The sequence below is a fragment of the Cherax quadricarinatus genome, chromosome 63 (assembly GCF_038502225.1).
Source record: "Cherax quadricarinatus isolate ZL_2023a chromosome 63, ASM3850222v1, whole genome shotgun sequence".
NCBI lineage: Eukaryota > Metazoa > Arthropoda > Malacostraca > Decapoda > Parastacidae > Cherax > Cherax quadricarinatus.
Window position 1 is genome coordinate 554,451 of NC_091354.1, and position 20,886 is coordinate 575,336.

Below are 20,886 nucleotides of genomic sequence, written 5' to 3' on the forward strand. Positions count from 1 at the left end.
GGGTGATGACAATGTAGGGGGTGAGTGATGACGGTGGGGTGGAGTTATGACAGCCAGGGTGGGTGATGACAGTCAGGGGTGGTGATGACAGCCAGGGGTGGGTGATGACAGTCAGGGGTGGGTATTGACCAGTCAGAGAATTGGTGATGACAGCCAGGGTGGGTAATGACAGCCAGGGTGGGTGGTGACAGTCAGGGTGGGTGGTGTCCAGGGGTGGGTGATGACGGTCAGAGGTTGGTGGTGGCGGCCGTGGTGGTCGGTGACAATGAAGGGTGGGTGATGACAGTAAGGTGGGATGGTGACAGCCAGGGGTGGGTGATGACGAGTCAGGGAGTGGGTGATGACAGTCAGGGGTGGGTGATGATCCAGGGTGGGTGATGACAATCAGGGGTGGGTGATGACGGCCAGGGGTGGGTGATGACAGTCAGGGGTGGTGATGACAGTCAGAGGGGGTGGTGACAGTCAAGGCGGGTGGTGACAGTCAGGGTGAGTGATGACAGTCCAGAGGTGGCGATGACAGCTGAATTGAGTGATGACAATCAGGGGTAAAAATTGATGACAGTCAGAGGTGGTATTAACGTGGATGAGTGTGTGCCAGGGTGGAGTGGTGACAGTCAGGGGTGGTGGTAATGAGGATGGTGATGACAGCCAGGGGTGGAGTGATGACAGTAGGGTGGTGATGACAGCCAGGGTGGGTGATGACAATCAGGGGTGGAGTGATGGCAGTCAGAGAGGTGGTTATGACAGCCAGGGGTGGGTGTTGACAGTCAGGGGTGGGTGGTAGCAGCCAGGGTGAGTGAAGTGACAGCCAGGAGTGGTGATGACAGTCAAGGGGTGGTGATGACAATCAGAAGTGGTGATGACAGTCAGGGTAGGTTATGGCAATAGGAGTGAGTGATAACAGTCAGTGAACGATATTGACAGCCAGTAGGTAAATGACAGTCAGGGGTGGAGTGACGAGTCAGAGGTGGGTGATGACAGCCAGGGTGGTAATGACCAGCCAGAGGTGGGTGGTGATGATCCAGGGTGGTATTGACAATGGGGTGGGTGATGACAGTCAGGGGTGGGTGGTGGCAGCCAGCGGTGGTGGTGACAGCCGGTGGGTGGTAGCAGTAAGGGTGGGTGGTAACAGCCAGGGGTGGTGTTAACAGTCAGGGTGGTGATGACAGTCAGGGGTGGGTGATGACAGTCAGGGTGGTGATGACAATCAGGGTGGGTGATGACGGCCGGGGGTGGGTGATGACAGTCAGGGGTGGAAGGTGTTGACCCAGTCCGGGGTGGGTGGTGACAGTCGGGGCGGGTGGTGACAGTCAGGGGTGGTGATAACAGCCGGGGTGGGTGATGACAGCCAGGGGTGGGTGATGAGTCGAAGTGGGTGATGACCAGAAGGGTGGTGGTGGCGGCCAGGGGTGGGTGATGACAGTCGCGGGGTGGGTGATGACAGTCAGGGTGGGTGATGACAGTCAGGGGTGGGTGATGACAGCAGTCAGGGGTGGGTGATGACCGGCCGGGGTGGTGTGCGGTCGGGATTGAGTGATGACGGTCAGAGGTGGTGTGGTGACAGTCAGGGACTGGTGGTGACAGTCAGGGTTAGGTGATGACAGCCAGAAATTGGTGATGACAGCCGGGGTGGTGATGACAGTGGGGTGGAGTGTGACCAATGGGGTGGGTGAGTGGCAGCGGGGGGTGGGTGATGACAGTCAGGGGTGGGTGACAGTGGGGTGGGTGATGACAGCCAGGGTGGGTGACCAGTCAGGGGTGGTGATGACAGTCAGGGTGGGCGATGACAGCCAGGGGTGGGTGATGACAGTCAGGGTGGGTGATGACAGTCAGGGTGAATTGATGACGGCCAGGGTGGTGTGACCAGCCAGGGTGGGTGGTGACAGTCAGGGGTGGTGACAGTCAGGTGGGTGATGACAGTAAGGGTGGGTGATGACGGCCAGGGTGGGTGATGACAATCGGTGGGTGATGACAGTCAGGGTGAGTTATGACAGCCAGGTGGGTTATGACAGCCAGGGGTGGTGATGACAGCAAAGGTGGGTGATGACAGTCAGGGTGGGTTATGACAGCCAGGGGTGGGTGATGACGGCCAGAGATTAGGTGATGACAGCCAGGGTGGGTTATGACAGCCAGGGGTGGGTGGTGGCAGCCAGGGGTGGGTATTGACGGTAGGGGTGGTGATGACAGCCGGGGTGGTGATGACAGTCGAGGGGTGGGTGACAGCCAGGGTGGGTAATGACAGCCAGGGTGGGTGGTGACAGTCAATTGGGTGATGACAGCCGAGGTGGGTGATGACAGTAAGGGTGGGTGATGACAGCCGGGGTGGGTGATGACAATCAGGGGTGGGTGATGACAGTCAAGGGTGGAGTTACTGACAGCCAGGGGTGGAGTTATGACAGCCAGGGGTGGGTGATGACGGCCGGGGTGGGTGATGACAGCCAGGGTTGGTTGCGGCTGTCCGGGGTGGGTGATGACGGCCAGGGTGGGTGATGACAGTCGAGGGTGGGTTATGACAGCCGGGGTGGGTGATGACAGCCAGGGGTGGGTGATGACAGCCAGGGGTGGGTTATGGTATGAGGTGGTGATGACAGCCAGGGGTGGGTGTTGGCCAGCCGAGGTGGGTGATGACAGTCAAGGGGTGGGCGATGACAGCCAGGGTGGTGATGACAGTCAGGGTGGGTGATGACAGTCAGAGGTGGGTGATGACAGCCAGGGGTGGAGTGTGACTGACCAGGGTGGAGTGGTGACAGTCAGGGGTGGTGACTGGCCAGAGGTGGGTGATGACGGTCGGGGGGTGGGTGGTGGCGGCCAGAGGGTGGGTGGTGAACTGACCAGGGGTGGAGTGATGACAGTGAAATTGGAGTGGTGACAGCCAGTTGGTGATGACAGCCAGGGGTGGGTGATGACAGCCAGGGGTGGAGTGATGACAGCCAGGGGTGGGTATTGACAGCCAGGGGTGGGTGATAACAGCCAGGGGTGGGTGATGACAGCCAGGGTGGGTGATGACAATCAGAAATTGGGTGACAGTCAGAGGGAGTGAGTTATGACAACCAGAGGTGGGTTATGACAGCCAGAAATTAGTGATGACAGCCAGAAGTGAGTGATGACTGTGGGGTTAGTTATGGCCAGCCAGGGTGGTGTGTGAGGGTGGGTGGTGATCAGGGGTGGAGTTTGTGTTCAGGGTGGTGTTGACTGGGTTGGTGATGACAACCAGGGTGGGTTTATGACAGCCAGGGTGGTGACAGCCAGGTGGAGTGATGACAGCCAGGGTGGGTGATGACAGTCAGAGGTGGAGCGATGACAGCCGGGGTGGAGTGATGACAATCAGGTGGTGATGACAGTCAGGAGGTGGGTGATGACAGCCGGGGTGGGTAATGACAGCCAGGGGTAGGTGGTGACAGTCAGGGGTGGTGATGACAGCCAGGGTAGGTATTATCAGGGGTGGAGTGGTGGCAGCCAGGGTGGTGGTAATGACAGGGTGAGTGATGACAGTAGGGTGGTGGCGACAGCCAGGGTGGGTGATGACAATGAGATTGGGTGACGGCCAGGGGTGGGTTGATGACAGTAAATTAATTGATGACAGCAGGAGTGGGTAATGATAACAGCCAGGGGTGGGTGATGACAGCCAGCCTCTCCACTCCTAAGCTAGATAATTCTAAACATACAGAGAGAGAGAGAGAGAGAGAGAGAGAGAGAGAGAGGAGAGAGAGATGATTGGCGGGGTGGGGACGTGGAGGAGGATGGTGGAGGAGAAGATGTACATCTCACAACATGCCTCCTCTTTGGATTTCAACGGCAGAATCTAGAGACAAATCCCCAAACACAGGAGGTGCAGCAAATCTAGTCCACCCTCCCAGGCACCTAGGTATTGCTCTGTATCACCGGAAGGGCCTCTGTAACAACTGGAATACCAGGTGTAACTACTGCTTTCCAAAAAGAGAGAGAGGACAAGGAGGACCAGTGTCGGAAGAAAGACTTGGCAGAACTAGGCCTGTTTGGTAACCTGTTCTCCAGGTTCAAATTGGGATCTGGTTGGTGAAGCCTCATCCTTATACTTCTCTATCAGCCTTAGGTGGATTAGACCTTATCTAATTCTGGAGCACATCCTGCAGCTGCCTCAATGCCTACCTCTCTCAAGGGCAGGGCCTGCCACATTACCACACCACCTCAATAAATACCATCATGAACCAGTCTATCAAAGCATCCTGGCCAACATTGGGGATTTCATTACTAATGTTGGAAGCTCACATATAGCTTTGCAGACACTCGACGTCAGACATGATAGCTGTTGTTAAACATTTTGGATGACAGGACTCCAGAAAAGTTTGCAGAATTGCTGGCTACACCTCATGGATGAAAAGACAGAGCAAGGAGCAAGGAGGTGGTGTTGCTTTCAACTCAATGCTTCTCTAAAAGTGTTCAAGTACTTAGCACATAGATGTTACTATAAAATGATGTTCTTCAAACTCTGTATAAACACTAGTACCTCTGTACTAGCATGTGTGTACAGACCTCAGTGGCAACATGCAGACCCTATCAACTTCACAATGGAGAAATATTGGCTCCTTCTGCACAACTGTCAACATATTATAATTGTGGTGGTGACTCAACCAGCATATGAGGACACATTGACCTTCTTGCAGTGTTTGACATGAGAAACTTTGTTGATTTCCCTACTCATATCTCTGGCTCCTCCCTTGACCACCCAGTAGTGAGTGATCTGGCAGAAGGCATAGTCACTTGTCAACCCCTCGGCTACGTTGGATCGTCTGACCACAAGGCTGTTTTTACCACACTTAAGATCCCAACAGAACGAGGTGAGGAGTCCCACACGCACAACCTGGCTATGGGAAAGAGGTACTGGCCAGCCCTTTGCTCTGAGCTCGCCACCACCGACTGGAATGCTCTTCTCCAGGGGGATGTTGACAACCAAGTGAAAGCCTTCACTGGACACATCCTTAATCTGCAACAAGAACACATTCCTCACCGGCAATATGTGACAAAGCCTACAGATCAGCCTTGGTTTGGCTTTCGTTGTAGAGAGGCTGCTACAGCTAAGTACAAAGCATGGCGAAGGTTTAAGAGACATCCTACCACCTATAACAGGAACTTGCACATGCAAGCCTGTAGGCATATGGGTGATGTTCAAAAGTGGGCCATTGCTAAATGGGAGTTGGACACTAAAAGAAAGTTAGCATCAGGTAGGGTAGGCTCCAAAACCTGGTGGTCCCCTGGTCAGGACAGACAAGGTTATCTGCCTGATGAACTTATTCCACCTCTAAATCGACAGGATGGGACCACCTCTACTAGTAGTCAAGAGAAGGCGGACCTCTTTGCTGAACACTTTGCTACAAAATGCAAGTTCCTGATCCAGCAAGGGACCCTCCTTGGCTAGCAGCAAGAACTGTGTCAAAACTGTCAGGTGACAATAAGGCAGGAGGAGGTGCATTTCCTTCTTAAATCACTTGACCAGGAAAGGCTGTAGGGGCCCAGACAAGTTGAGCCCAAGATTGTTGAGAAGATGTGCAGACGAGCTAGCAGCACCTCTAACTCGCATCTTTCAGCACTGCCTAGTACAGTGCAAATGGCCCTCTCCATGGAAAGAGGCAAATGTAGTCCCTGTTCACAAAAAGAAGAGCAGAGCAGAAATCAGCAACTACAGACCAGTGTCACTCCCTGTCAATCACTGGTAAGATTCTTGAGACAATAATCTCAAGACAAATGACAGATTTTTTGACTACCACTACTACTTTGTGATCGTCAATATGGCTTCAGGAAAGGTTACTCCGCTGCTGATCTGTTGTTAAACCTCTCCACTAAGTGGCACCAGTCACTGGATGAATCCAAAGTCAGCTGTGTGGCAGCACTGGACATTGCTGGTGCTTTCTGACCGGGTGTACCAGGGGCCTCTTAGCAAAACTTCAAGCTCTGGGAATTGCAGGCTCACACTATGTCTCCTCCCAGTGATTACCTTCATGGTAGATCTCTGTGTAGTCCTCAATGGAACGGAATCAGCAAGGCATCCTATTGGGGCAAGCGTTCCACAAGGAAGTGTGCTGGGTCCACTGTTATGGAATGTCTACTTCAACGACCTTCTTCATCTCATCACAGAATCACATGCATATGCAGACGACTGTACACTGACATTCACTTATCCAAGAGAAGAAATACCAGCTGCTCTAAGCTACATCAATCACCAGCTGAGAGCTATATCAGCTTGGGGAAATAGATGGCAAGTAACATTTGCACCTGAGAAAACGCAAATGATGATCGTCTCTAGGCACCATGATGGTAATGCTGGTGCAGTAGTAAGGATGAATGGGACGATGTTGGCACCGGAGAAGAAGTTGATATCCTTGGGGTGAAATTTGACTCCAAACTAACCATGAAGAACCATGTAGTAAATCTTGCAAACAAGGCAGCCAGGAAGCTTACAGCACTTCGCCGTATCTCGCATCTTCTTGACAGTAGGGGTTGCAAGATCCTGTACGAGGCACAAGTACGCTACACCTTGAGTATGCTCCACTTTCTTGGTTTGCCTGCCCCCTCTCATCTGCGACTGCTTGACAGAGTAGAGAACAGAGCAAGACGTCTCATCTCTCGCCTGGACCCATCCTGGATAGATCTGTCATTTCAGCAGAGCCTTCAACATAGGAGGGATGTGGGTGGCCTTACTGTTATGTACAAGGCCAATATTGTCAAAATACCACACTTGGATCCACTTCGAGAACAGCGTGAAACAAGCTTTTATGCCACAAGACGGGCAAGAGCAACTTCACTCTGGCTGTACCCTTCTCCAGAACATCACTCCATCTGAGATCATACATACCCAGGATGACTCGAGTATGGAACACATTCGTACAGCATAATGATGTCAACGAGATAACGTCAGTTGATCAAATGAAAATGCTGGCCCACAGATGGCTCCAACTTCATCCTGTTCCCTACTTGTATGTCTCATAACAATAAAAAATGCTTTCAAATGAGCTGATGTAGGTAATAATCTTAGCTTGCAATAAAGTTAGGGAATCCTTAACCTGTAAATAGCTGTCAATAAAGCTAGGATCCTTAACCTTGTCAAACCCTTGAGAGAGAGAGAGAGAGAGAGAGAGAGAGAGAGACAGAGAGACAGACAGACAGAGAGAGAGAGACAGAGAGAGAGAGAGAGAGAGAGAGAGAGAGAGAGACAGAGAGAGAGAGAGAGAGAGAGAGAGAGAGAGAGAGAGAGAGAGAGAGAGAGAGAGAGAGAGAGAGAGAGAGAGAGAGAGAGAGAGAGAGAGAGAGAGAGAGAGAGAGAGAGAGAGAGAGAGAGAGAGAGAGAGAGAGAGAGAGAGAGAGAGAGAGAGAGTGAGAGAGAGAGAGAGAGGAGAGAGAGAGAGAGAGAGAGAGAGAGAGAGAGAGAGAGAGAGTGAGAGAGAGAGAGAGAGAGAGAGAGAGAGAGAGAGAGAGAGAGAGAGAGAGAGAGAGAGAGAGAGAGAGAGAGAGAGAGAGAGAGAGAGAGAGAGAGAGAGAGAGAGAGAGAGAGAGAGAGAGAGAGAGAGAGAGAGAGAGAGAGAGGAGAGAGATAGTTGGACAGATAGAGGAGTAAATACATAGATAAAGATATGGAAACAGATATATGATATTTTGAATTAAAAACAACGCATAAGAAACAAGTAAGTTAAACATGGCGTGCAGTGTCCGTAGAGTGTGCGCGTTTCTCTCCGCATTGACCTACTACTCTTGTTAAGTGCTACACTTCCAGTCCTCTTCTCTTCCTCTCGTCTCCCTCTTCTCTCCCTCTTCTACCTTTATTCATTCCCTATTCTACATCACTTACCTTTCATCTGTCTCCCTGGATTACAATTCAACCGAGATTCTTCAAGCGTTCCTTCTGCAATGGGAAGTTTTCGTAGCTATGTAGGCATTTGTAAACACGCAATTAAAATACGAGAAAAAGCTTACTCGTAGATGTTTAAATTGTAGATTGTAGCAGCGAATGTCGTTCTAGGTGCAAGAGTGCAGCACATCTCTGCAACAGCTCGCTGTGTCAGCTTAGCGCTCTGGTGAATAGAAGGTTAATTCTGTAGCTGATATGTAGTTGGTTAGATGTTATGGCAGTCAGCTATTAGAGGTATCAAGTATTCCTGTTTCAGTAGTCCTGGCTTAGTGGTCCTGCTCCAGTGGTCCTGCTCCAGTGGTCTTGCTCTAGTGATTCTGCTCCAGTGGTCCTGCTACATTGGTCCTACTCCAGTGGTCCTACTCCAGTGGTCCTGTTCCAGTGGTCCTGTTCCAGTGGTCCTGTCCCAGTGGTCCTGCTCCAGTGGTCCTGCTCCAGTGGTGCTGCTTCAGTGGTCCTGCTTCGATGGTCCTGCTCCAGTGGTCCTGCGCCAGTGGTCCTGTTCCAGTAGTCCTGCTCCAGTGGTCCTGCTCCAGTGGTGCTGCATCAGTGGTCCTGCTTCGATGGTCCTGCTCCAGTGGTCCTACTCCAGTGGTCCTGTTCCAGTAGTCCTGTTCCAGTGGTCCTGTTCCAGTGGTCCTGCTCCAGTGGTCCTGCTCCAGTGGTGCTGCATCAGTGGTCCTGCTTCGATGGTCCTGCTCCAGTGGTCCTGCTCCAGTGGTCCTGCGTCAGTGGTCCTGCTCCAGTAGTCCTGCTCCAGTGGACTTACTGAGCTAACAACAAACATGGAGGCAATAATTCTCTCCTAGAGGAGAGAATTTGCTCCAGTAATTCAGTGTAACATCAACATTTTTGCCTTAGCGTGGAATGTATCGCTGTTAACGCCACTCTCTCTTCCTCCTTCCTTCTTTTCCATTCTCCCTTTCTCTTTCCGTCTTTTTTTCTTTCTCTTCCTACATCGCATCATCCCTCCCTTCTTCGGCAGATTCAACTGTCAATCAAAATATACAGTATTCCTTTCCTCTTCAGCTGAACCACTGGTCAGTGTTTGCTCGTTTGTGTTTGTTAAAGGTGAATCCCGTGTGGGATTTTCAAAACAAGGGATGTGAAAGGGAGACGGGAGATCATACTTCCGCATCCAGGCTGAATTCAAGATTAAAGTGTAAACTAAACTGGTGATGGTGTCTGGCATTACCACTATAAACAACAACAGCAGCAACAGTAGAAATAATAACAATAGTAGCAACAGCAGCAGCAACAGTAACAAAAACAGCAACAGGTGTGGTGAAGACCTGGTCACCGCCAGGACACAAGGGACGTCGTGTTCCATTCATTATGTACCTGACTACACGAAACCCAAAGTCTTAGGTACTCACAGAGTCATAAGCACCCTTGTTGAGCCGGGGACATAATTCCACACTGAACATCCAAAATCCTTATTCCCGAAGGACAAGGACACACACATACACACACGCTGTGTTTACACCAGAGTTTCATAATATATCACATTATTTACATGTCTCTTGGCATTTCAATCACAGCTTACAAAAAACCCAAATTAGAAACTCGAGAAAAATAGTTACCATTTCCTCTTCCATGATTAAATAACAAGGCCCAAAAAAAGTCTTTCATTATTAGATTTTAAAAAATATTGTCAGTGACTTTCCATATTTTATAAAAAAATGTGAAAAACATGAAAAATGAAAGGTCTGAGAGAAGAGTAATTAAGAGCGTAGGTAGCATGCCTAAATGCCAGACATTTCTGTGAAATTCAGACAGACTGGAAACGCTTAAAGCAGAATTATTAGTGAGCTATTTGAGTTATGAGGAACGCGGAACATCAGTTCTCACACTGATGACTACTAAGCAGACGCCATTCTCGGGAGGCTGGGAAAAAGTCTTGCTGGTTTTGGAAACATGAGCGTACAGTATCCCTCTGACGCGGAGCTGTGCAGAGGAGACACGCGTTACAGAAGAGGAGGGAATGTTGCAAAAGAGGGGACATACGTTGCAGGAAAGAAGACACGGGTTGCAGAAGAGGAGACACACTTTGCAAGAGATGAGACGCACGTTGCAAAAGAAAAGACACATTGCAGAATAGGCATTTGTTGTGAAATGGTCTCGCACTATGTAGAGCTTCGTCAAGTAATGTCCTGCTAAAGCTCTATAAAGTGCTTTATCAACCTTATTCCAAAACCGTGGGGGTCCTTTACTCAATGAATAATGGAAGATCGATCCTCCGTCCGCTAATCATATCATGTTCTCTGCCCAGTTAAGCTGTTAGTGACAGCACCAGACAATTAAGAATCAAAAAGTAGGAGATTAGAGAACATCATAGAATCAAGGTATATTAGAAAACATCGTAGAATCGAAAGTATGTGCGACACTTACAGTCCATCTGCGCTGATCGGTCTCTCACATCCTGCTGAAGGAGGGCTAGCTTCTCCTGCAGCTCCTCCGAGTTGTTCAGTGTCTCCTGGGCGCCCTTGAGGGTTTCAATGTTTCTCGTCAGAGCGGCTACCTCCTGCTGTTTCTCCGCTAGCGAGATGGTCAGCTGGTCCACCTGTTTCTGATACCGTTCCTCTTGGTCAGCCAGCTCTTTTCTGGAAAAAAAAATTGGGTTACGGGATTTTGTTTTCATTGCCTTTTTTTTTTAGGGGGGGGGTTAGGTATTCTGGACCATTGTCGCTATTTGATATTGGCCCAGGATGAACTAAAACGTCTTTCAGTGGAAAGAGGACCTACCTGGCGGAGCCGAGGGCTTCCTGAAGCAACCGCGTCGCCTCTGTAGCATCGTCTTCTGTCTGGCATGTCTTAGAGGCAGCTGTTGTCTCCTGAGTCTGCAGTTGCACCGATCTCACCTCCACACTAGTAGCGTTTCGTTTTTTGTTGTCGTTAGCAGTTTTGCGATTCTCGTTATTGCTGTTTTTACTGTCGTTTTCAGTCTTTCCATTCTCGATATCAGTGTTTTTACTGTCGTTTTCAGTCTTTCCATTCTCGATATCAGTGTTTTTACTGTCTTTTTCATTCTCTGAATTCTCGTTGTATATGTTTTCATCGTCCTTGACAATTTTCTGATTCGCGTCTTGAATGCTTTTGTTGTCGTTTTCAGTATTTTCGATCTGGTTGCTCTTTGGTTCCTCCTCATTAGCGGCGATGTCTTCGTCTTTAGAGCTGCCCTTCCTCAACCTGGCGCTCGTAACCTTAACGTTAGTGGAGTCGTAGATTCCTGCGTTGTTTTTGTCAGTCCCGGTCTTCAAGATGGCACCTCCTATATCAGTCTTATTGATATCGTTTATTACACAAACTTCATCAATTTTTCTTTCGTTGTCTGCGTTCCCATTTCTGGAGTCCGTGAGTTGATTGGAGTCTTTGGCAATTATTACTTCCATTTCTTGTTTTCTACTTAGCGCTCTGTTGGTATCTTTCCTTTCAAGTGACTTCGATCTTGCAGAGTGAGGAACTAGACTCTCGTCTACATCCCGTAAAACCTCTAATCGTCTTCTGCTGGTAGACAAGGACCTTCTTCTGGGCGGTTTGTGAGCACCAGCAGCGTCACCGTCAAGCATTGGTCTACCTCTTCCACTTGTGTTTACATCTTCTGGATATCTGGAGGTATCAGCAATTCTCGACGCAGACTGAGTTCGACTTCTCGATTTAGAGTCTCTTTCCGGTGACATTGGCTTCATGTTCATGTCACAAGCGTGCTTGATCTCACTCTGCGTTACCGACCTGGTCAGCCTACGCTCAGATCCTCTTGATTTTGATCTTTGACGTGGTGGAGGGGCTATGCTAGAGTTTATTGATGTGGTAAGAAAGTCGTTTCCATCATTATTTTCCTGGGTTTCACGAGCTCTCCTTCCCGTACTGGCTGATCTCGTCCTGTGACGAACTGTCGAGCCTTCACCAAGATCGTTAGTACCACAAGAATTTTTGTCGTTGGATACAGTGGTATTCATCACAGTGCCTTTTGTCCCATTTCCTGATGTCCGCGTCCTGCTTCGAGTGCTTGTGCGCCAGGGGACAAGTACTTCGTCGTATTCCTTGTTGTCGTTGCTCATGGTACTGCCGTTGTCTTTCTCATGGTGATTCTCCTCTCCACGACTTCGACGTCGTCTGATGGAAGAGGACGACCTGCGGCGAACTCTTTCCCTGACTTCGTCCTTCGCTACTCCTCGACCTCTCTCCATACTGAGGTCTTCCTCACACTCCGCTCCCTCCGATGACAGTCGTCTTCTTTCAAATACTTCGGAAGTATTTTCTCTCTTAAGTTCCCTTGATGTAGACAATGACCTCGGTCTTTCCCTGCGATGTTCTTTGTCTTTCCGGTGTGTCTTCCCGTCTTCTTTGGAAAGAATCTCAGCTGAGACTCTCCTCTGTGTGCCTTTTCCGTTTGTTAAAGAACTGCTACGCAGCGGGATTCTAAATACCACGTGAGTGGCTGTCGTAGCTTCGCTTATTGTTGAAACATTTGGATTTTTGTTGGACTGTACAGGCTCTCTTATTGAAGCTTCTTCTGTCTTTGAATTAACTTCTTTGTTAGCATCAGCCTTCATGATCCCTGATTCCACAACTGTAGTCAAGGATGCAATTATTGGCTGTTTTGTAAGCAAGGAAACCTCCAAGGGTTTTTCATCATCTCCTCCATACAACTTTCTTTGGACGAGGAGAGTGCTTTCTTCTACTGGTGTTTGGAAGATGATCTGTGACATCCCTCTATTCTCGCTCTGTGTGGGTCTGACTCCACAGCTCTTCGCCATTCTTGTGCTAATTTCATCCCTCTGGCTTAAGTGTCTCTGATCTCCCCTTGCATTCTGTAGTGAAACTCCTTTGCTTGTGCTATTTTCAAATGAGTATTTTTCAGGTTGTTTCGTAACGTCAGTAACAGGACCATTATAGCGTATGGTTGCACCAGGGGACACGCTGCTGTTTACATTTTGAGGGATTTTATGGTGATTGTTTGCGGCTGAGGAATGCAAAAATCTTTCTTCGTTTACAGGAGTCAGGGACGAAGATCTCTTGTGTGATGAACCATGAGATGTCCCACCTGACGAGACTTCTGGCACTGAATGTCGTGTAGAGTACGTCGTCAAGTCTTTGTTGCCAGACTCCTTGATCTCCCTTCCTATATGTAATGGGTATGATGATTTGGTCCCTAAAACACCCTTTGATTTACGAGCTTTTTCTAGTGTGTCGGATGCTGATGTTTGCCCTTCGCTGTCATTTTCTGGTATGGATTCCAGGGAATGCATAGATGATATGGAATGACGTGATTTACCAGCAGTAGGAGATACGCTTCTTGGAGTCAACTTACTGCCCGTCTCTGGCTTCACTTCACAAGGTAAGCTATTTGTGGGTGGCGGTGAAGGTGAGGAACTCAGCCCTGGCTTTACCGTCGCTAGTGGTAGCTGAGTTTTGGCTTTGGCTGAAGACAAGAGTTGTGTTGTTGTTTCTGGGACTGTTGACGGTGGAGAGGATTTTGGCGTTACACTAACATCAATGGGGTTTGGTGGTGATACACTGTTTTGTACTTCTGGTTCACTTCCACACGTGTGATCCGACGAGACGTGTCTAGTAGTGTCGGGGGAAGCTGGTGGTGTTTTGAGCTTGTCTCCGTCAATAAAGAGAACGGCAGTATCGGTGGTCGTCGAAGGTGATGGTGACGGAGGCGGGTTGACAGGGGACCGAGAGCCTGCTCGGCGAGACACCACTGTTGGGTTGGTTTTAATGTTTGTCCTGACTGCCTTACGACCAGAAGTTGGGGATGAGGTGAGCCTACCGCCTGTGCCTAGACGAGGCCCCGGGGGTGTACGTCGCCCGGAAGGGGAGATGGGTCTGGCTGTCAGACTGGAAAGACTGGACGTGGAACTAGAGGGCGTAGAGAGCATAGAGGTCCGCCCGTCTGGAGAGGTAGGGCGAGACGACGGGCCAGTAACAGCAGGGTAGGGGGGAACGACCTGGGCACAGGGCATGCCGGGGGAAGATGGTGGAGTGATCAAACTAGGGGAAGGCGTGTAGCGGCTCTCCTCCTTTTCAACAGCCATCATCACCTCTGTCTGTTGATTAGGAGGAAGTCCTGAAGTGGCTAGAGGACCTCGTGGCGCCACCACTCGGGGATTCAGAGGCGGCTTCATAACCAGTGGCGAGGAACTTGTGGACAATGTTGCTGTTGTCCCACTCATAACCTTGAGATCTTTGCAGTCTTGTTCCTCTGTGTCTCTGGATAACACAGTCGCTTCCTCTACAGCACAGCCTGCTGGAATACCCCAGCTATTTTGCCCAAGCTTTCTCGTTTCTTCACGCTCCGAGTTGAGACGTGAGTCTTGTTTACAAAGGCTGGATACCACAGAATTACCTGAAGAAGGTTGGTCCACTCCAGCGGACCCGCCGAAACACGGGTTTCCTGGCAGCTGAGCGGAGAGGGAGGAGGAGGAGGAACAAACCACCCCGTCGCTACTGAAGCTGCTACTGCTGTTCCTGGGCGGTGGTGTATCGTAGCCTCCTGCTGCTGCGTCGTCCTGACACGGAGGGTCGTCATGGTCGCTGTCAGTCCACCCCCCGGAGCCACGCGCCCCGAGGGTCTTACTCTTCTTAGACGGAACTACCGCCTCTTCCGTCACCTTGACCCGCTCGATGGACTTACTCTTCCTGAAGATCGATTTCGATATTTTCTCTTCCTTACCTTTTCGAATGGCCACCTTCGTGTCTTTCTCCTCTTTACTCTCCTTCTCTTTCTTCTTATCTTTGTTAGCGTCACTGTTTTTATCTTTCCCAACGGATTTGTCTTTATTTTTGCTCTTAAAAAATCCGAACATAGTGTGAAGCCTTGACTATGTCAATATCTCATAAGTTCCTGAGTCGTAGGACCCACACGATGCTAGCTTTAAGAAGCGTCCGGGACCTCGCTACACCACCTGAACGAGTTTTATATATTATTCCGAATTATCCACACGGGCTTAGTGTTTAAACGAAAACAAATTGTATATTAATATATGCGTAGGGAAGTCGTAAGGTCGTAAGGAGTCAAGCAGCGGAGGAGGAAAGGAAGAGGATCAGATCTGGATGGCATATGAGACATGGGCAAAATGCGACGTTTCACTTTGACAACATTTCTCTCTATGTAGAGGTTTGTCATGTATCGCTGTGTTTAGAACATTACTAAGTACTTAATTAACCCCTAGACTGAGCGAAACGTTCTCATGATTTAAGATTGTTTTGTCTCCTTCGCCAGTGACATGTCTTAACGGAAGCGTTATCGTTCACTGTCTTACTGTGGCTTTGTCTTGCAAGGCAGTGGCAAGAAAACTGCTGACAAGTTCTGTACATAATGCAGCTTAATGATCTACACGTCCAATGTTATTGGTGAAAAGTGAATTATAGGTGAGCAGTATGTTCATACTTGATGCAGCGTAGTTGTGATGGTGGTGGTGATGGTGATGATTGAGGTGGTGGTGGTGATGGTGGTGGTGATGGTGATGATAGAGGTGGTGGTGGTGATGGTGATGATAGAGGTGGTGGTGGTGATGGTGGTGGTGGTGATGGTGGTGGTGATGGTGATGATAGAGGTGGTGGTGGTGGTGGTGATGATGCTGTAATGGTAATGGTGATGGTGATGCTGCTGTGATGGTGGTGGTGATGGTGATGATAGAGGTAGTGGTGGTGATGGTGATGATGCTGTAATGGTAGTGGTGATGGTGATGATGCTGTGATGGTGGTAGTGTAGTGTTGGTAGTGATGATGGTTGTGGTGGTGATGCTGTGATAGTAGTGGTGTAGTGATGGTGGTGATAATGGTGATGGTGGTTAAGCTGTGATGGTAGTGGTGTAGTGATGGTGGTGATGATGGTGATGGTGGTGATGCTGTGATGGTAGTGGTGCAGTGATGGTGGTGATAATAGTGATAGTGATGGTGGTGATGATAGTGATAGTGATGGTGGTGATGATAATGATGGTGGTGAGGGTGGGAGTGGCACTTCCTCTACTGTCTCTTGGCACTACCTCACGATGACTCATCCCCATAAAAAAATCATTTGAGACATAAAAAAGGCCACTAGACGCAAACTGGCACTTATGTAATCCCAGAGCCATATTTAGCCCAATGGGCGAAGTGCCAACAGCTTAAATAGCCAATCACGTGTTCAGAGCCACCAAGAAGTTCAGAAATGACGAAAGTGAATCCGTACACAGTACCCATTGTTTCAAGACTTTTAGACTGGTTAATGGGATTTAAATCCTGTCGACTGCACTAGGGACATTAAGCCTACATGTCACCTGTATACCACCAGTCAATTTAAGCCTACATGTCACATGTATACCACCAGTCAAGAATACTTCAGTCCATTAAACAGTGATTAAAGCAGTCTAAGTGTATACATACTGAGAGATACACACCGTGCATATCTCACACAGGAGATATACACCTCACTGTGTATATCTCCTATGTGTTATACCGAACTGGTGTTTCACTCCATTTAAAGGTACTGGATCCCACTTTAATAGGTTGAATAGCTCTCTAGTAGCGAGTTATGAAGGGTGAGGCCTGTTATAGTATGTTTATATATATATATATATATATATATATTATATATATATATATATATATATATATATATATATATATATATATATATATATATATATATATATATATATATATATATATATATATATATATATATATATATATATATATATATATTAATATTTACAAGTTGTCAAGGTTTCACTGAGGGAATTTCACACTGGATTTTTATTTGTTTAAGAATTATGTCGTGAAAATAGTGAGTAAACACATTGAGTTTTATTCTGAAGGAAGGTTATGTCTGGAGTCTTAGTCTGGAGGAAGACTGTGTCTGGAGTCTTAGTCTGGAGGAAGACTATGTCTGGAGTCTTAGTCTGGAGGAAGACTGTGTCTGGAGTCTTAGTCTGGAGGAAGACTGTGTCTCGAGTCTTGTTCTGGAGGAAGACTGTGTCTGGAGTCTTAGTCTGGAGGAAGACTATATCTGGAGTCTTGGTCTGGAGGAAGACTATGTTTGAAGTCTTACTCTGGAGGAAGACTATGTCTGGAGACTTACTCTGGAGGAAGACTATGTCTGGAGTCTGAATCTGGAGGAAGACTATGTCTGGAGTATGAATCTGGAGGAAGACTATGTCTGGAGTCTTAGTCTGGAGGAAGACTGTGTCTGGAGTCTTAGTCTGGAGGAAGACTATGTCTGGAGTCTTGGTCTGGAGGAAGACTATGTCTGGAGCCTTACTCTGGAGGAAGACTATGTTAGGAGTCTTACTCTGGAGGAAGACTATGTCTGGAGTCTTACTCTGGAGGAAATCTATGTCTGGAGTCTGAATCTGGAGGAAGACTATGTCTGGAGTATGAATCTGGAGGAAGACTATGTCTGGAGTCTTAGTCTGGAGGAAGACTGTCTGGAGTCTTAGTCTGGAGGAAGACTATGTCTGGAGTCTTAGTCTGGAGGAAGACTATGTCTGGAGTCTTAGTCTGGAGGAAGACTATGTCTGGAGTCTTAGTCTGGAGGAAGACTCTGTCTGGAGTCTTGGTCTGCAGGAAGACTATGTCTGGAGTCTTAGTCTGGAGGAAGACTATGTCTGGAGTCTTAGTCTGGAGGAAGACTATGTTTGGAGTCTTAGTCTGGAGGAAGACTATGTCTGGAGTCTTAGTCTGGAGGAAGACTATGTCTGGAGTCTTGGTCTGCAGGAAGACTATGTCTGGAGTCTTAGTCTGGAGGAAGACTATGTCTGGAGGAAGACTATGTTTGGAGTCTTAGTCTGGAGGAAGACTATGTCTGGAGGAAGACTATGTTTGGAGTCTTAGTCTGGAGGAAGACTATGTTTGGAGTCTTAGTCTGGAGGAAGACTATGTCTGGAGGAAGACTATGTTTGGAGTCTTAGTCTGGAGGAAGACTATGTCTGGAGTAAATAACAAAAAGGCACAATACCGTGACTGGAACGATACACAAATAACCCGCACATAAAAGACAGAAGCTTACGACGACGTTTCGGTCCGACTTGGACCATTGACAAAGTCACACTAACAGAGGAGGCGTCTGGTTGTCTTTGTTGTGGACGTTTCGCCATCCAGTGGCTGGCTGGATGGCGAAACGTCTACGGTGGGGATGCCCGGGTGTTGTGCATGTGTCATTTCATCCTGTCGGTATTATATACAATTCTTGTACTACTACCACTACTACTACTACCACTACTACTACCTCCACCTCTTCCTGCCTATATATAGCCGTCCTGCTCCTCCTCTGTTAGTGTGACTTTGTCAATGGTCCAAGTCGGACCGAAACGTCGTCGTAAGCTTCTGTCTTTTATGTGCGGGTTATTTGTGTATGTCTGGAGTCTTAGTCTGGAGGAAGACTATGTCTGGAGTCTTAGTCTGGAGGAAGACTATATCTGGAGAAACTCTCATTCCCTCCCTGTCTGCCTCTCCCTTCCTTTCTCTACCTGTCCTCTCTATCTCGCTGCAGTAATCATTTTTCATCCTCACAATCCTCCATGTCTCCTGACAACATACCTCCCTCCTTTCCCCTCTCTCCTATCCCCTCCCTCACTTCCCCTCCCTCCCTCCCGCCCTCTCTCCTTCTCTCCCTCCACCAAAGTGATTTAACATCCTCCATCCTCCTGTCACCTGACACTCACCTCCTTCAACAATCCATCTTAAGCTGATAATACACACACACACACACACACACACACACACACACACACACACACACACACACACACACACACACACACACACACACACACACACACACACAAATACTCACAAATACTGAGAAGAATTGACAAGGTGGACAAAGACAGGATGTTCCAGAGATGGGACACAGCAGCAAGGGGACACAGTTGGAAGTTAAAGACACAGATTAATCACACGGATGTTAGGAATTATTTCTTCAGTCACAGAGTAGTCAGGAAGTGGAATAGTTTGGGAAGCGATGTAGTGGAGGCAGGATCCATACATAGCTTTAAGCAGAGGTATGATAAAGCTCACGGTTCAGGGAGAGTGATCCAGTAGCGACCAGTGAAGAGGCGGGGCCAGGAGCTAGAACTAGACCTCTGCAACCTCAACTAGGTGAGTACACACACACACACACACACACACACGCTAGACTGACTAGAAACAAAGTAACTCTGATCATCATTCATTATCTGATACAGAGAGACTACTGCTGCCAGCTCATTGTTATAGGATCAGGTGGACAAGACAATGAATGATTTCATCTCTATAATATGTCTTCTGGCTTCACAACGTTGACGTATCACACTAAATGATAACTTACTTAGCTGTTTATGTATATTGCAATGAAATGTATATTGGTGAAACTAAGTGTCAACTGAAGGTACACATCTTGGAATACTTGAGCAGATCTATTAAAACGGATAGGTAATTACCATTTAGTGTCATAGACTAACACCGTGAAGCCAGAGACCACACTGTAGACATGGAATCATTCACCACACTGCAACATTAGACACAAGTCTACCCTCTGGAATAGTGAGCATTCAGTAGAGTTAGTGTGTTTCTAGCTTTTCATTCTTCATTATTCTTCTTTTGTCTTTTTTTTTTCAACAAGTCGGTCGTCTCCCACCGAGGCAGGGTGACCCAAAAAAGAAAGAAAATCCCCAAAAAGAAAATACTTTCATCGTCATTCAACACTTTCACCACACTCACACATTATCACTGCTTTTGCAGAGGTGCTCAGAATACAACAGTTTAGAAGCATATACGTATAAAGATACACGACATATCCCTCCAAACTGCCAATATCCCAAACCCCTCCTTTAAAGTGCAGGCATTGTACTTCCCATTTCCAGGACTCAAGTCCGACTATATGAAAATAACCGGTTTCCCTGAATCCCTTCACTAAATATTACCCTGCTCACACTCCAACAGATCGTCAGGTCCCAAGATCATTCGTCTCCATTCACTCCTATCTAACACGCTCATGCACGCTTGCTGGAAGTCCAAGCCCCTCGCCCACAAAACCTCCTTTACCCCCTCTTTCCAACCCTTTCGAGGACGACCCCTACCCCACCTTCCTTCCCCTATAGATTTATATGCTTTCCATGTCATTCTACTTTGATCTTGTCTTTTACTTATATTAATTCGATTTTTAAGTCATGTTAAGATCTAGTTCCAGTTGATAATTGTCTTTGATTTGATACAGTGTGTGATGATGCAGTGAACTAACTCCGAAACTAGTCGTGAATAAACGATGTTTGAAGTAGCACTGACATATATATATATATATATATATATATATATATATATATATATATATATATATATATATATATATATATATATATATATATATATATATATATATATATATATATATATATATATATATATATATATATATATATATATATATATATATATATATATATATATATATAATATATATATATATATATATATATATATATATATATATATATATATATATATATATATATATATATAAATATATATATATATATATATATATATATATATATATATATATATATATATATATATATATATATATATATATATATATATTGTTATGTGGTAATTACAGTGTGAAGCTTCACAATATACATATTAATATGAGTCTTGCTGAAATGAGCTCCGGTGTGACTAGTGGAATACATTACCAGCATGACACCTCTCTCTCTCTCTCTCTCTCTCTCTCTCTCTCCAACCATCCACACACCCTCCGGAGTTTCTTGTGCTGTCCATTATACTCCAGTTTTGAAAGTGAAGTGAGGACAGGGAGGCCCATCAATCTCTAGTCTTGTCGTATACCATTATCAAGTCAACATGAGTGGTGACAGGTAGCACCAGGAAGGGTGAAAGTGTATGTTGACCACTGTTCAGTCCCCCATAACACTCTAGCCAGGAAAATTACGTGTGTACAGTGGAACGCGCGTACCGTGGAGAGTAAGATTCTTCTGTGTATCGCTCGAATCAGGTTCTGACAAACTGTGACGCCATTT

The 20,886-nt window shown here is 47.3% G+C and overlaps 1 protein-coding gene across 1 annotated transcript in view; it reads right to left on the reverse strand.

Annotated features, from left to right (window-relative positions):
* Positions 1 to 20,886, reverse strand: part of LOC128698235 (cingulin) — a 75,895-nt gene that overhangs the window by 47,385 nt on the left and 7,624 nt on the right. The window contains 2 exon segments of the mRNA XM_053790393.2: positions 10,271 to 10,482; positions 10,625 to 14,793. Coding sequence (XP_053646368.2) covers positions 10,271 to 10,482; positions 10,625 to 14,694 — 4,282 coding nt within the window. The 5' untranslated portion in view covers positions 14,695 to 14,793.